Source organism: Odontesthes bonariensis, chromosome 10 (genome assembly GCF_027942865.1).
Source record: "Odontesthes bonariensis isolate fOdoBon6 chromosome 10, fOdoBon6.hap1, whole genome shotgun sequence".
NCBI classification, from domain to species: Eukaryota; Metazoa; Chordata; class Actinopteri; order Atheriniformes; family Atherinopsidae; genus Odontesthes; species Odontesthes bonariensis.
The window spans coordinates 34,375,263-34,389,828 of NC_134515.1; the positions used below are offsets into that span (position 1 = coordinate 34,375,263).

General features: G+C 39.3%; 1 protein-coding gene across 5 annotated transcripts in view; it reads left to right on the forward strand.

Moving 5' to 3' along the window:
• LOC142390025 (neural cell adhesion molecule L1-like) overlaps positions 1 to 14,566 on the forward strand; it is a 92,578-nt gene that overhangs the window by 14,460 nt on the left and 63,552 nt on the right. For 4 of the 5 annotated variants that reach the window (XM_075475341.1, XM_075475343.1, XM_075475342.1 and 1 more), the window contains exons 2-5: positions 555 to 914; positions 4,764 to 4,778; positions 8,168 to 8,270; positions 10,011 to 10,183. In XM_075475341.1, coding sequence (XP_075331456.1) covers positions 797 to 914; positions 4,764 to 4,778; positions 8,168 to 8,270; positions 10,011 to 10,183 — 409 coding nt within the window. In that variant the 5' untranslated portion in view covers positions 555 to 796. The remainder of the gene's footprint in view (positions 1 to 554; positions 915 to 4,763; positions 4,779 to 8,167; positions 8,271 to 10,010; positions 10,184 to 14,566) is intronic. The other variant, XM_075475344.1, reaches the window with a different exon arrangement.

The window sequence follows — 14,566 nt, forward strand, 5'->3', positions numbered from 1 at the left end:
CTGACTGCTGCTGTGCCAGATAGAATTGAGACAAGTGTGCAGAGAACCAAAAACAAACTGAAGGATACTGGGGATAACTAGGAGTGATGACAAAATACTCAAAAGACAAGAAAAAGAGAACATAAGAAACCATGAGTATACTAAAAACCAAAAGTAGCTAAGTAAAAAACAAGACAAATTAAGAATAGAGAAATATAAATCATAATAAAAACACATAAATGAACAAACAAGAACAAAAACTAATCTCGAGTCCACAAAATCCACAAACCCTAACAAAAACCAAATTTTGACAAAAAACCCTTTGAACATATGGAGCCTAGTATTTTGTCCAAACCAAACATGTTTGATTTCACAAGTATAGTGGGCTGCTTCTTTTTGGACCTTATTAATATAGACAGTATAAAGAAATATGTTTGTATATACACATGTACAACATATATGGAGTAAATTGTGGATTTTTCAGAAGTAAAATTTTCCATGTATGAATGTTTGTCTTGTTTCCTTGATTTATCCTCAGTGAAATTAAAGATTTATTTGCTTTATTTTCTGTTTAGGTCTCTTCTGCACAGTTGACTACTGAAGAAGCGATTGTGGACCAGACAGAGAAGGAGCCTCACTTTGAGCCCCACTTTATGACTTCAACCACAGACACATCAACCTAAAGCACTTTTTTGTTTACTCTTCTCCACTTTTTAGAGGGTATTAGGAGAGGGTGTGTCTGGTCTGCAGAGTGTTTTTTTTTTTTCCGTGTTTAGTGTGTAAGTGTCTTGTGTGAACTTTGATGGGACTTTGAGAGATGTGTGTGTCACAGCATCAGGCGATGGGCTATAGGGGGCCATACTCCACCATTCTCCTTTTGATCCTCTTCTCCATGCCTCTATTTGCTCGGGGAGCTATCGACATCCCCACGCGCTGTGAGTACTGCTACATTTTAAACACCTCTCAGTGGAAATGTTCATAGGAGAAACTGATTCCAGAAGTAATTTTTGTCTTTAATTATGTTAAATAATTATGTTATTTGTGTTTTTTGTGAAAAGCAACTGGGGTATTTGTTTTCTCAAATAATACCTTAAATTTAAAAATACACTATATTTGGATTCAACAGATGTTTGAATTCTATGATAAACTTATTAGTAAAAAATGACTTTTTTTTCACTTACACAGTGAATTCCATTGGTGTACAGTATGTAACAACATATTGTTCTATAATACAAAAAGGCTTGCTTGATTCTAGAATGATTTGATTTTAAGAATAATTTTGATAATAGAAATGTAACGGCGAAAGCCGGGCAGACACTAAAGCCGCTTTCGGACTGTAGGAACCTTTGGCAGTTCTAATAACCTTTTAATCCGCGGGGCCGTTTTCTCCCGTGTTCGGACATACAGGAACTCGGGGCTTTCTCCCTTAGTTCCTATAACTATTTAGCTCCTTCTCCGAGGTCGGGTCTTTTCATAGTTCTTATAGAACTAATCTAACGGAGGTGTGTGGGGGTCGGTAGCTACGCCCCATGTCATGCTATCACGGCTGAAATGTTTCCTCATAGACACAGACACAACCGGCGGGTGTTTAATAAGTTAAACTTACACTGGTCTCATTTGTCTGCAGCACTCTGCTCTCCTTTCTTCCTTCATGAAATGAAAAAGTATCGTCTCCTGACTCTCTCTGTGAGCTTTTCCAGCCTCGATATTAGACGCCTGATGTGATTGTCCATGATTAATATCACCATCATGCAGACCATGAACACGGTGGCCTCCCCGCTCTCCATATTAGCTTCTTGGTGGTGTTTTTTCTACTCTCCTTACTTTTACCGTTTTGTTTTGTGTTTGAATGTAGCGCTAAACGGCTAACGGCTAACACGTCACTGAAGCAGACGGCTGCGCGCGGCGCATCAGTCCCTATCAGGTCCCGACTCATGTGCGAATGCAGACTGAAACAGTTCCGCTGGGGAAGGATAGTTATCAGAACGAAATTCGAGGAGGGTAGTTCTGATAACTACTTTCTTAGAACGGTCTGTCCGAAAGCGGCTTTACACAGAGGGATTTGAGTAAAAGACGAGGTTTATTTAAAGGGAGGTGCAGCAATGAACCGGTGAGTGGATCCAGGGTAACGGCTGACTTGAATCCAGGTGGGTTTCCAGAGTGGAGGGGAGGATGTTGGCTGTGGTGCAGAAGGTACTGGGTCAACGGTGGGGCGAGCAGATAGGTGGTGAGCAGGCAGGTGTCTCTGAATCCACAGTGGAGAGCCAAATCCTTGGAAATTGCAACGAGCAATGGAGGAACAGACACTAGAAACATTGGATTACAAGGTAAGTACATGTAAGGTTTTCACTTGGAAAGAAGCACAGAAGTCAGCCGGATTACCACTGAAGGAATGAGAACAATCTGGCCAAGACTGGTTGCTCCCGCTGATCTTTAAGAAGGCATCTTGACGAGCACAGATGAGAAAGAGGTGAGACTGCAGGAGCTGAACCAGACTCCGCCCCGGGCTTCCTGGAAAACCTGCTTGAAAACCCCACCTAAGACCCAGAAACCAAACAAACGCCACAGCCAAGCATGATCATGACAAAGTGTGTTTTTTTTTTCATTTGTGACTATACAGTGCATACATAAAGTATTTACAGCACTTCACTTTTTACACATTTTGTCATGTTACAGCCTTATTCCAAAACTTATTCAATAAATGTTTTCCCTCAAAATTCTATTCACAATACTACATATGACAAAGTGAAAGAAGTTTTTTTTGTGATATTTTTGCAAATTTATTGATAATAAAATGACTCAAAATTCAGCTCAAGTGCATCCTGTTTCCACTGATCATCCTTCAGAAGTTTCAACAACTTGACTGGAGAAAATGCAGTTGATATGACATGATTTGGAAAGGCCATACTCCTGTTTATATAAGGTCCCACAGTTGACAATGCATGTCAGAGCCCAAACCAAGCTATGACATCCAAGGTATTGTCTGTAGACCTTCAAGACAGAATTGTATTGAGGCACAGATCTGGGAAAAGGTATATAAAAATGTTCTGCAGCACTGAAGGTCCCAATGAGCACAGTGGTCTCCATCATCTGTAAATGGAGGAAGTTTGGAACCACCAGAATGGTCACTCTGACAGAGTTCCAACATTGCTCTGTGGAGAGAGGAGAAGCTTCCAGAAGGACAACCATTTCTGCAGCACTCCACCAATCAGGCCTGTATGGTAGAGTGGCCAGATGGAAGCCACTCCTCAGTAAAGACACATGACAGCCCACCTTGAGTTTGCCAAAAGGCATGTGAAGGATTCTCAGACCATGAGAAACAAAATTATCTGGTCTAATGAAACAAAGATTGAACTGAATGCCAAGAATCATGTCTGGTGGAAACCAGGCACCGCTCATCACCTGGTCTGTACTATTCCTACAGTGAAGCATGGTGGTGGCCAGAGCACTCTGGACCTAGGGCGAAGGACAACGACCCTAAGCACACAGCCAAGATAACAAAGCAGTGGCTTTGGGACAACTTAGTGGAATGTCCTTCAGTGGCCTACCCAGAGCCCACACTTGAACCTGACTGAACATATCTGGAGAGATCTGAAAATGGCTGTCCATCCAACCTGATGGAGCTTGAGAGGTTCTGCAAAGAAGAAAGGGGAGAAACTGCCCAAAAATAGATGTGCCAATCTTGTAGCATCGTTCTCAAAAAGACTTGAGGCTGTAATTGCTGCCAAAGGTGCTTCAACAAAGTATTGAGCAAAGGCTGTGAATACTTATGCAATATTTTCAAACAAACTTTTGTCACTTGTCATTATGGGGTATTGTGTATAGAATTTTGAGGGAAAAAGACTGTAACATAACAAAATGTGGAGCGCTGTGAATACTTTTCGGATGCACTGTTTAAGACAATATACTAAGATGGCGAGTTTGAATGCTTACTTACTACAAAACAAGGTAAAAGAAACATGCAGGTAATTTTAAATCTAACCAGCACAAACTTGTCAAACTGTGCATGTTTATGTTCTGACAAGGACTGGCTCTGAAAATGTGATCCAAATGTACGGGGCACACACTCAAATGTTCATCTTACTCAAACTGATCATTTTGCACTGGTGTTTTCGTTTTCAAAATTTTTCTTTTCTTTAATGGCCTATTGTCTTCTTCACTTGCTCAATGTATTTGTTTTAACAATTCTTGTGTTCAATCCTGGTAAATCTCATCTTAAGTTCAAATTTAAACACATTCACATAGCTTAAGCTATATCCCTATTTGTCTAGATAACTAGGTTAGAACGAACTCCGACCCCAGGAATTTTGGTCAAAGGTGAGCAGGCATAGGCCTAAGAGTCCCAGAGGACAGAATGAAGGGGCTTTGAGGGAGAAATCGGGTTCAGTCTGACCTTCAATAAGTGACCTTCTCTTCTCTACAGATGTAGAAATCGAGTAGAAAAAAAAGAAAAGCAGGATGCTTAGACTTTGAAAACTTTGCAGACTTAGTTTTTTAGAGACTTTGAAAGAGAGATGGATGAAAGAGCACAGGGCAATGTGAAAATAAAATAGAATTAAAATAAAGAGAGGTAAAGACAGCAATAGAGAAAGAGGAAAGAGGAGGGCAAACCCTTGGAACTATTCATTTTTATGTCATTGTTAACTGCAATTTCAATTAACAATATTGCTATCTCTGTGTACAATCTTTTCAGTGATAATTTAAAAGCATTGTGTGACTCTAGCACTTTACTGTTTCCTGTTTCCTCTCTGCTCTCTTATCACTGCTTTCCTATGGATAAACAGATCAAATACAGAATGGTAAGTGACTTTTTTGTTTGTAATAAATATGTATCATGGCTCTTGACTGTGGCCATGACATTGCTAGTCGACCTTCATTCTTGCATACATTCTATGCATCTAGATAATAGAGATCATTTTACTGTTTTGAACTCCATCTCAGTGGGTCTTGCAGCCTCACGGTGAAGACAGTAGAACTAGTTCACCAGCGCTTTAGCCAATTATGAAATATTCTGTGGCTGCACTTTCCAAGACAAACAGGCAAGTTGAAATACCTTCTACTGACAGAAAGGAATAATGATATTTCTCCAAAATCTAAACTTCCCGCTCTGGCCAATAAAATATAAAACTGTATCTATTTCACAAAAATCCTTCTCAATTTGGATTTATTGAGGAATAGTTAACAAAATTTGATGTAAGTGTTTGGTGAGAACAGGCCTGTCTCATGTCAGTGCATATGATGTGATGTGGCCTGGTAAAATCTTCCTGGTAATATCCTCCTCCTAACGAAATCTCACAGTTAAACTACTGTATGTCTTAGTAGTGTCATCACATTGATCAGTCATTTTATTGATATTGAACAATTGGAAAAAAAATATGGATATTTTGTAGCGCTTAACTGTAATAATCCCATTTTGCAAAATCAGTCACCTGCAAACAGTAATAGTGAGTAATATTAGGATTTTCCAGTGTGATGTGACTTGATCAGATTTCAGTAGAGGAGAGTGGGCAGACAGGTGAGTATTCCAGGTTAGTTCTTCTCTTTGCAGATTACTAATATCTTTATCTTGAGGCAACACAGAAACACGGACCGGAAACTGTGCATGAATCCAAGCACTCAAAAAGTTCAAATGCTACAGGTGTGAAGGCGATTTGGCGTAAAACTTTTTGCTATTCCAGGCTTCAAATACTCTCAGCCTGATTGCACTGATTTAGAACAGGTACGAGAGGAACAGGCCCACAGGAAGTATTCTGCAAGGGGCAGAGCCAAATATCTACCTGAGACTCTTTTTTTAAGAACGACTAAGAAAACAAAAGCAAAAGATAAACTAACCTACCCTAGCCATGACACAAAAGTTTAATTAAAATTGTAACTAATTGCAACTAAAATAATAATATACAAGTACAAGTACCTGTCAACATTTTAGATCTAAATCTGATTCAAACACTGATTTTAAATACAATCAAAACATCTGTCATGTTAAATAATAAATCCAAATCGACATGTTTGAAGCATGACAGGTTGTGGGTGTCAATGAGCAATTGTGTAAAAAAATGTAGGTTCTGTAGAAATCCAGATGAGCCTCCCTTCATCCTTAAATTACACTAATTGAAACATCCTATTTGCATAAATAACACAGTGTGAACCATGTATCTGTACTGATCATGATCGTTAGTAATTAAGTGTTTTTCAGAGCAGTTTTCCAAAATAGATCCCATCACAGTTTCGAAAGGTTTATTAGACCTTCAGCATAACACAACAGCCATACCCACTTTGACCTGGACATGGAAAAGTGGAGGTGTGTCGCAGAACCTACAGTTAATTACTAAATTAATTAAACCTAATCTGTCAGTGTGCTCACTTTCTTTGAGTCACTGGCTCTGATGCTGATGCCCCAACAAAAGACTGCAAAGACAATTGCACTCTCCACCAGACTTATAGATAATATGCAACATCTTGCTGCAGATTTTGAAGGATCTCAGCTTCCCCAGCAAGTCAAAACATTTGGACAACTCAAAATATGAAATGGGCTGGATAGTGGTGTGAGAAGATTTCTTGTTTGAAACAAGGGCCTTTTTGTGAGAAGTTTTTGTTTTAATGGGTTCTTACCTTTTTTTGCGCTCCCTTTGCATGTGTGGGTTCCACCTCGATTCTATGGCTTCCTCCCCCAGTCAAAAAACATCCATATTAGGTAAACTGGTATGACAAGCAAACTGAGTGTGTATACTTGTTTGTCTTATTTCTGATTGTGTTTGTGTTGGCCCTGGGATAGACTGTTGATCTGTTCAAGGTGTGCCCTGCCTCTCTCCCAGTTGTATCTGCGATAGGCTCCAGTGCCCCTTCAACCGTGAATAGCATGAAACGTATATGGAAAATGAATCAATGAGTCAATGAATTTTGAAGATTTTGCTTTTACCAAACAACTGGAATATCAGCTACCTGGATGGTACAGCGCTAGAAAGAGTTGATGAATTTAAATGTTTAGGCCTTTGGCTCTCAGCTATCTTTCAAACTTTACATCAACCTAATCACAAAGAAAATCTATGGTCGTCTTAAGTCACTTTACTGTTCTGTTGAATGTTTTTCTTTGCAAGTTCGAAGAAGAATTGTGACACAACTGGTGCTGCCAATTCTTGATTATGCTGATATTATTTATTGCAACACACCAGAAACAAATCTTCGTCATCTAAACACTTTATATAACAGTCTTTGTAGATTTGTTCTGAGGTGCCCATACAGGACCCACCACTGTCTAATGTATGAGTCCTTGAATTGGCTGGCTCCCAAGGCAAGAAGGAAATTTCATTGGTCTTTATTTACTTTTAAGTGTACCTATTTTAATTTCCCTATACCTTTCTGTTCACAGTACAGCCTAAGGCATACTGATAATTTATTTTTCTATACACCAAGAATCAGGAAAGAAATTTGTTGCTGCATATTTAAGTTTAAAGCTCCATCAGACTGGAATAAACTGCTGCAATCATTCAGATCTATCACCTCTTTTCATATCTTTAAATCATCTTTATTTACTCTTTGTCAAACATCCTGTTCTTGTTTTTGATTTTGTTTTTCTGTTGGACTCAGTCTGTCTGGACCTACCTTAGAGTACCTTATATTTAGATTTTTCTACTGTGCTTTACTTTATGCCTTGATGTTATGTACATAATGTGTGTATGTACTATATTGTATGTAAGAATATTTATGTACATAGGTACTGGTTGGTGGATGGCTAGGCGTGGGGGAGACCTCAAGACTGGACTACAATATTGTAGCTTACATAGTCTGTTATATACCATATACTATATGATAACATCAAGCTGTTTGTTGAACGAATATAAGAGTTTATCAACTGTGTTATTAATTCAGATTTTCTAAAAAAAAAAAAAAATGCTGTATCATGCTTCTGTAGATCAACTGAAAACTGGCCTCATGATAAAGGAATGTATTTGAACATGGGGGTGGAATTTGACTTACACATATATTATACACATATACATATATATATATATTATATTGGTATACATTAGTGGTTCGATTTATTCATATTTTGATGATTCTTTAAGTATCACAGAATTTTCTGCTCTGCCAGCATTTGTAGTCATTGATTTTCTTGTTTGACTTTGTTGTCTTTAAGGTACAATGACTCATACTCCCAAGAATTTATTACTAATCGTGCATTTGTTTTCAGTGTTACAGCCACCAGTGCTGACAAGATCGCCAACATCATACACTGCCTTTTCTCAAGAGGACATCAATATGCCCTGTGAGGCCACTGGTAACCCACCACCCACGTACGTACAAGACATGTGACGTCACTTTTCAGATTGCATGTGAGCATTTGTTTGCAATAAATACAATATGTATTATATTAATAAGACATATGCATGTGCCCTAATTATTTGTTGGAATGGCAATACATTTTGATAAAATCCCAGTAAAAACATTAGAACCTGAAAGCAGTGATGAATGGCCCTTGCACCCTGGGGGCACTTTGGCCAACATTGCGACGGAAGGTAACGGCAGATGCCACAATAAGGCATCACTCCCCACCTGTTATGGACAACGCTTGAAGGAAGTGTAGATGGCGTCCTCCAAGTACTCAGAATTAATGTAATGGCGTGATATCTAAATTAGAGACGCTGCCACAGACATGCCCTAGATGGAAAATTTCAAGTTATCTAGAGGAAGCATCATCAACATGTTGTCTCTTGTCTGACCACATTTGAAGCGGAAGTGCTAAAAAAGAAAATGGGTCAAAGATCAAATGAACAACCTCTTATTAAGTGGTGACATATCACGATTCATGCAGCCACCTTTTATGAAAAATTAGGCTTTTGATATTTTTTAATGAGAAGGTATGGATGCTTATATTGACCCAGTTTCAGAGTGATATATTAAAATCTGTAGGAGTTCTTTAAAACATGAGACCTAAAATTGCACCTAAAATCCGACTTCAAATCAAAATGGCTGACTTTCTGTTTGATTTAGCCAACGGATTTTTGTACAGCTTTGCATATCACATGTATATGCCCATTTTCATACCTGTGAATTAAACAAGGGGGCAGAGCTGAATTTCTGTAATTTTGTAGGAGCGCTCTTCAGCCATTTTGGGTCATTCCCAAAATATTTGCAAAGGCCTACATTCAGGGTGTCATCTTCATCAAACATGCAAAGTTTTGTGAAGCCTGTAGGTTGTATACTTGAGATATAAGGACTTCCTGTTTGCCGTGGACACATTTTGTGAAAATGCATAATTTTGACAAGGTTACATTTTCAAAGGCTTATGCATATTCTAACAAACTTTTTAGTGTCGGAGGTGATCATGACTGGTACTAAGGTTAGGTTGCTGTAACACTTTTAAGTAACAGAGCTCTTTCAGCTAACAAAAGGGGATATACAACAGTTTCCATTGCTGATGAAACACAATGAGTGCGTCTTTACTCACTGAATTTACTCGGCACATGAACATGCAGAGGCAGTTGCCACAAGGTGCCACAGGGTGCCAGAGGCTGCCAGAGCAGCTGTCAAAGCCTGAAAGCTGCTGCCACAGCCTTGCCACAGCCTTGCCACGGCTGCTGCCACCGTTTGTGGAAGCCAACGCTGATCATCTGCTAATGGGTGGTCATCTTCCAAGTATCGTTATTAGCTATAGCCTATCTGCACTCTCAATTCTAAACTCACTGGTTCCTACTAAAGATATTTAAAGCTGGCTTATCATGAAGGTGCCCTGTAGCTCTTTAGGTTTATTGCATATTCTGTATACCGCTGGCTGAATCCTTGCTAAAACTGGCCCAGGTGCGAGACCCAAACCATTTTTTTACTGTCGTGATTGAATAAGGGCTGAAAATTGTCCCAAAAAAAATCTGATACACAGGCTTGCAATTAGAGTGTTCATTTTTTTCTGAAACACAGCTGACTATGGAAAAGTTCTGAATGCTGTATTGCATATTTTAAAGGTATCTAAGTGACACACTTGTTGTTACTCTGTCCTTAAAGTTGATGTTCCGAATATTGTTTTCCTCTGCCTTTAGTTTCCGCTGGGTAAAGAATGGGAAGGAAAAATTTGGTCCAGAGCTCTCCAGATCTGGGACATTGCACGCCCACGGGGAGGAGCCTCTGGAACACTATGCAGGGTACTACCGTTGCTATGCCTCCAACACTCTGGGGACCGTTATGACACAAACCATAAAAGTCATCGTCGAACGTAAGTCACACAATCCAACACAGTCTGTACTGTCGTCTTCACAGTACAGTCTTTGTATTCTTTCTGCTGTCAGTCTCGCAGCTCTATCTTTGGCCATTACTCTGACACAAACACTGGCTTTATTGTCCTTGTACATATTTTCATTCTAAAAGCAGTTAAACTGTTTGGCACTGTCAAATCTTTTATTTTTTATCACCCCCGTACCCACTACATTTCTTTAACTTAAAGGTGGGGTAGGGGTTCTTTTTCTGGGGAATTTTTTACATATTGCTTGAAATACTCTTCACACCCCCATTGCAACCAATTAATTAAAAGTTTTGACACAAAAATGAAAAGTTTTAGTGGCCTCTAGAACGAACAATCCAGGAAAAACACTATCCAATCATACTGAACGGACCGTTAACGATGATTGAATTCTGATGCGTCTATCAAACTGCAATCTGCTCCTCACTCCCCCTCCTTCCCCCTGTGCGCATACCCTTCTTCGTGAACGAATTACACGTGTCCAGAAGCTTGGCAGGAAGCTAAACTAGAGCCAGCTTGGCTAGCACCTAGCATTATTAAACGTATAGTTAGCATATACTAAATACTAAATACTAAATACGGCAACGATCGATGCTTGCTGTCAGAACAGCGCTCGTGCACCTTCGTGCTCGTAAACAAGCATTGCGCGTTCATGTACTCTAGAGGCGTGGCTTCGGGGGGAATCTGAAGAAATGGGTTGGCACTTTTGACCTGTGTATTTTCAAATTGCAGCTTCGCTGGACTCAAAATCCAGGATCTCCTACCCTACCTTTAAGTTAATAAGTTCGGATGATAGGTTTAGATTTTTTCCAGCTTTTGTTGTAGTGGCGACCATTATTTTTCAATTAATTAATTGGATTTAATTGGATTATGATTACAATGAATTGAACTCCAATTGGCTTGAATTGGACTGTATTATTTAAGTGCTTTGAGTTGACTTGTTGTAATTTGGAGCTATATAAATAAAACTGAATTTCATTGAATTTCATTTAATTTTCATACAGGAAGGTGCATGGGATTGCATAAGAGAGAAAAATACTTTCCAGCCCTGCATCAAGTGATAAGCTACTGTATATATAGCAGTGATTGAAAAAGGAAAGGACAGCAATGTAGCTGCAGGAATGTATTTGCCTCCTTAAAATATGAAGTTACAGTTGGTCTTACTCACCAATATCTCTCAAGAGTGTCTTGTGAATGTACCACTGTCACAAACTGTGAAACAAGACTTTTAGCAATTGAAAACATGTTAGCATACTCATCTGAGTATCTTTTAAAATGTGTACTCATAGCAACAGCAAAAAGAGCTTTTCAGACTTTTTTGCCCTCGATTTTAACATAAGAGCCACCATATCAAAAGAAGACTACTCAGGACACATGATTGAAAACATAACTTCATCTTTTCTTTCTGATTCAATACAATTACACAATTGGTTTATTACCCCCCCCCCCCAAGACCCACCACTTTCACAATGAAGTCCAGAGAGGAAATTCCAGAGAGTTTGAAGCAGATATAATTCTAATAATTACACATACATTAATATATAACCATTAGAACTGAAGCAGATCCCACTTTCATGCTTTTTTGCAGTCTGGTCAAATCACTCAGCACTTGTCTTCTCCTTGACTAGTGAAAAGAATTTTCACACATAATTAATTACCTGGTATGCCTTGACCCATTAGTTATCGCCTCTCTGTGAACTAAAGGTTGGCCTCGGTATCAAGACAAAACATTATGAGTGCATCCTATAGTGCATCCCTGATTCCACTTCATCATTGTCATCTCATTTCACAAAACACAAACACAGAACTGGCAGCCATCATTTCACATGACAGAATTGCTGGCTTTTCTGCAAGGAGGTCCTCTGAGCTTCCCTCACAACCACTAGCTTCATAGTCAACTGTCTCACAAGCTGCTGTTTTCCCAATTAGTGTCCAAATGCAAACACTCAACACTTCTGTCCTCAACAATTTTCCTAAATAAATTCTGCTGCCAACTTTCGCTCAAGTGAAATAAGACGCTTTAAACCCTAGCCTACCACTTTCTCCCATGCTCTTAATTTGAGGGAATCCCAGAAGCCATCACACTGTGGCCCTACAGCGGAACATCTGCCGCTGTAAAATGGTCAGGACGAAACATCCTTCCTTGCTTGCTAACCCCAGATATATTCTTTTATTTGCCTTACCTTGCCTAGATCTCAGCATATGATGTGACCAATGGTAAGATATGGCCTTACTCAGACAGCGTCAACCTCTCTATGACGATTGCCATTTTCCTGTGACCCTAAGGTATTTGTGGTTGTTCTGAACGTTCAACCTGTTCAGTTGTAATCACCTTCCCTCTCGATATCATCGGATGCATTTATATTGTCTGAATGGCACAGCGGTCACTGCTGTATCCATAAAGGGGTCTTTACCATACCTGCTTTTTACTGACTCGTCTTCTGAAAAGGACAAATCAGACACATTTTGACCCTGTTTGGAGGCCAAAACTGGCACGCAGCTTTATGGAGTCAATTCTTCAAATCTACCCTTCACTAAGTTGGGGCAGAGCTCTTAGCTTCATCATCCACCTTTTTAGGGGCCTCATCATGTACTTGCAGTGGAAGATTGATCACCGGCTCCAACCGGCTGGGCCCGACCAGACCAGCATACCTTACTGGGCTTCAGATGGACCTGGCTTTAAGGCATGCAGTGGCTCTGCAGCTGGTACGGGGAGCACAGGGAGCACAGGGTTGCAACACAATGACACAAACTTGCCTTTTAACAGGACCAATTCCAGTCCTCATTCGTTGAGCAATCTACATTTAATATAATCCCAGATCCAAACCAACTGGCCAGTGATATGAATTATATATTTTCGACAGTACCAAACTCCTACAATTATTAAAATGAAATAAAATTAGTAAATTAAATAGCATTATCCCATTATGCTATGAGAAAACTGATTCTTATTTAAGAAAACACGTCAACAACGCAAAAAACACACAACAAAAGATATTGCCTGAAAAAAAAAAACACGGGACACTTTAGTGAGCCAAATTAGTCCTTTTTGTTTCATTCACCCCCTGACGAGATATAGTCTCTGTATGTCAATTTTGTAACTCTTCCATTGTCCTTTCTCCTCCTGTGTAGCTGTCTGCTGCAGGAGAAACACATCTTGTGGTACATTGGTAAGAAAAGAGGTTGGCATTTCCACAGACCAGTGTGTCGCAACATTTAATATTCTCGTATCAGCAACTAACCTATTTATGAATCTCCATATTTGTACTTCTGTAAATACTGGAGTGTTATGCTCACAGTTTGTTTTAACAAATACACCTGCTTATATTAACTCCACCACTCCACAAAGTCACGCTGGGTTTCTTCAGTGTCCTCAATTTCCTGTTATTTGCAAACTATTTAGCTTATCCTGATAACAAATCTAAAAGCTGAAATTGGAAAAAGTTGTGCAAGTCCACTTAAAATGTTATTAAAAAGAGTATTTCAGTGTCCAAAGAACGTGAGGTGCATTGTAAATAAGTAGATTGTATTGTTCCAGCGTGCATGGTGGTTAATATGGTTGAAATTGGAAACCCATATTTGCAGCAGAGAGCTGCTCCACTGTCCACAGAGATTTAACAACATTATAATATAACATTTGGATATATTAAAGTTAAGCCGAAGACTAAAGAGTAAAAGAAACCTCTGTGCATTAATGCTATATTTAGTTCAGTTGTATACAGTTTTCTTTCCCTGTGTAATTCCCTGCCTACATGAATAATCTTTGTGGATTTTTTTAACCCCTTTTCAATTCAAATTATCCAGTGTTGAACAACCTTTGGATTACTTCAAATTTATCACACATCACACCTAAAGACGACCTATAATGAAGACAGTGGGATTTACTAATAAACAGGAACAGGAGTCGTATTTTGTACCATAAATGATGTACAATCTCATTTTCTCTTGGATTTATTGCTTTTATTATTCGTTCTGACTGACACATCATATGGGCTCCTTATTATTACATTACTTATGTGCTTATGTAGTTTTCTGTTCACACTATCATCAGGTGCTCTAGATCCTCTCAGCAATATATACCCTGGGGAGTGTACTGGTTTATACTTGTATCCTTAGAAACAAGATTGGCAATTCATTTTAACACTGATATGTAGCCCTACCCAACTGGACTTCTTGTTCTACGTTGCTGAGGCTGGCCCCTGGTCATGCTGAGGATAAGAGTTCTGTCATGATCATGGGCATGAGTTTCTGTAGCGAGCTACAAAAAGCTTCCAAGCTTGTAACCAGTCCCACACCCACCTGGCATGCTGCTCTTAGCCCCCCCCTCAAGGCCCATATGGACACCGCACCCCTGTCATC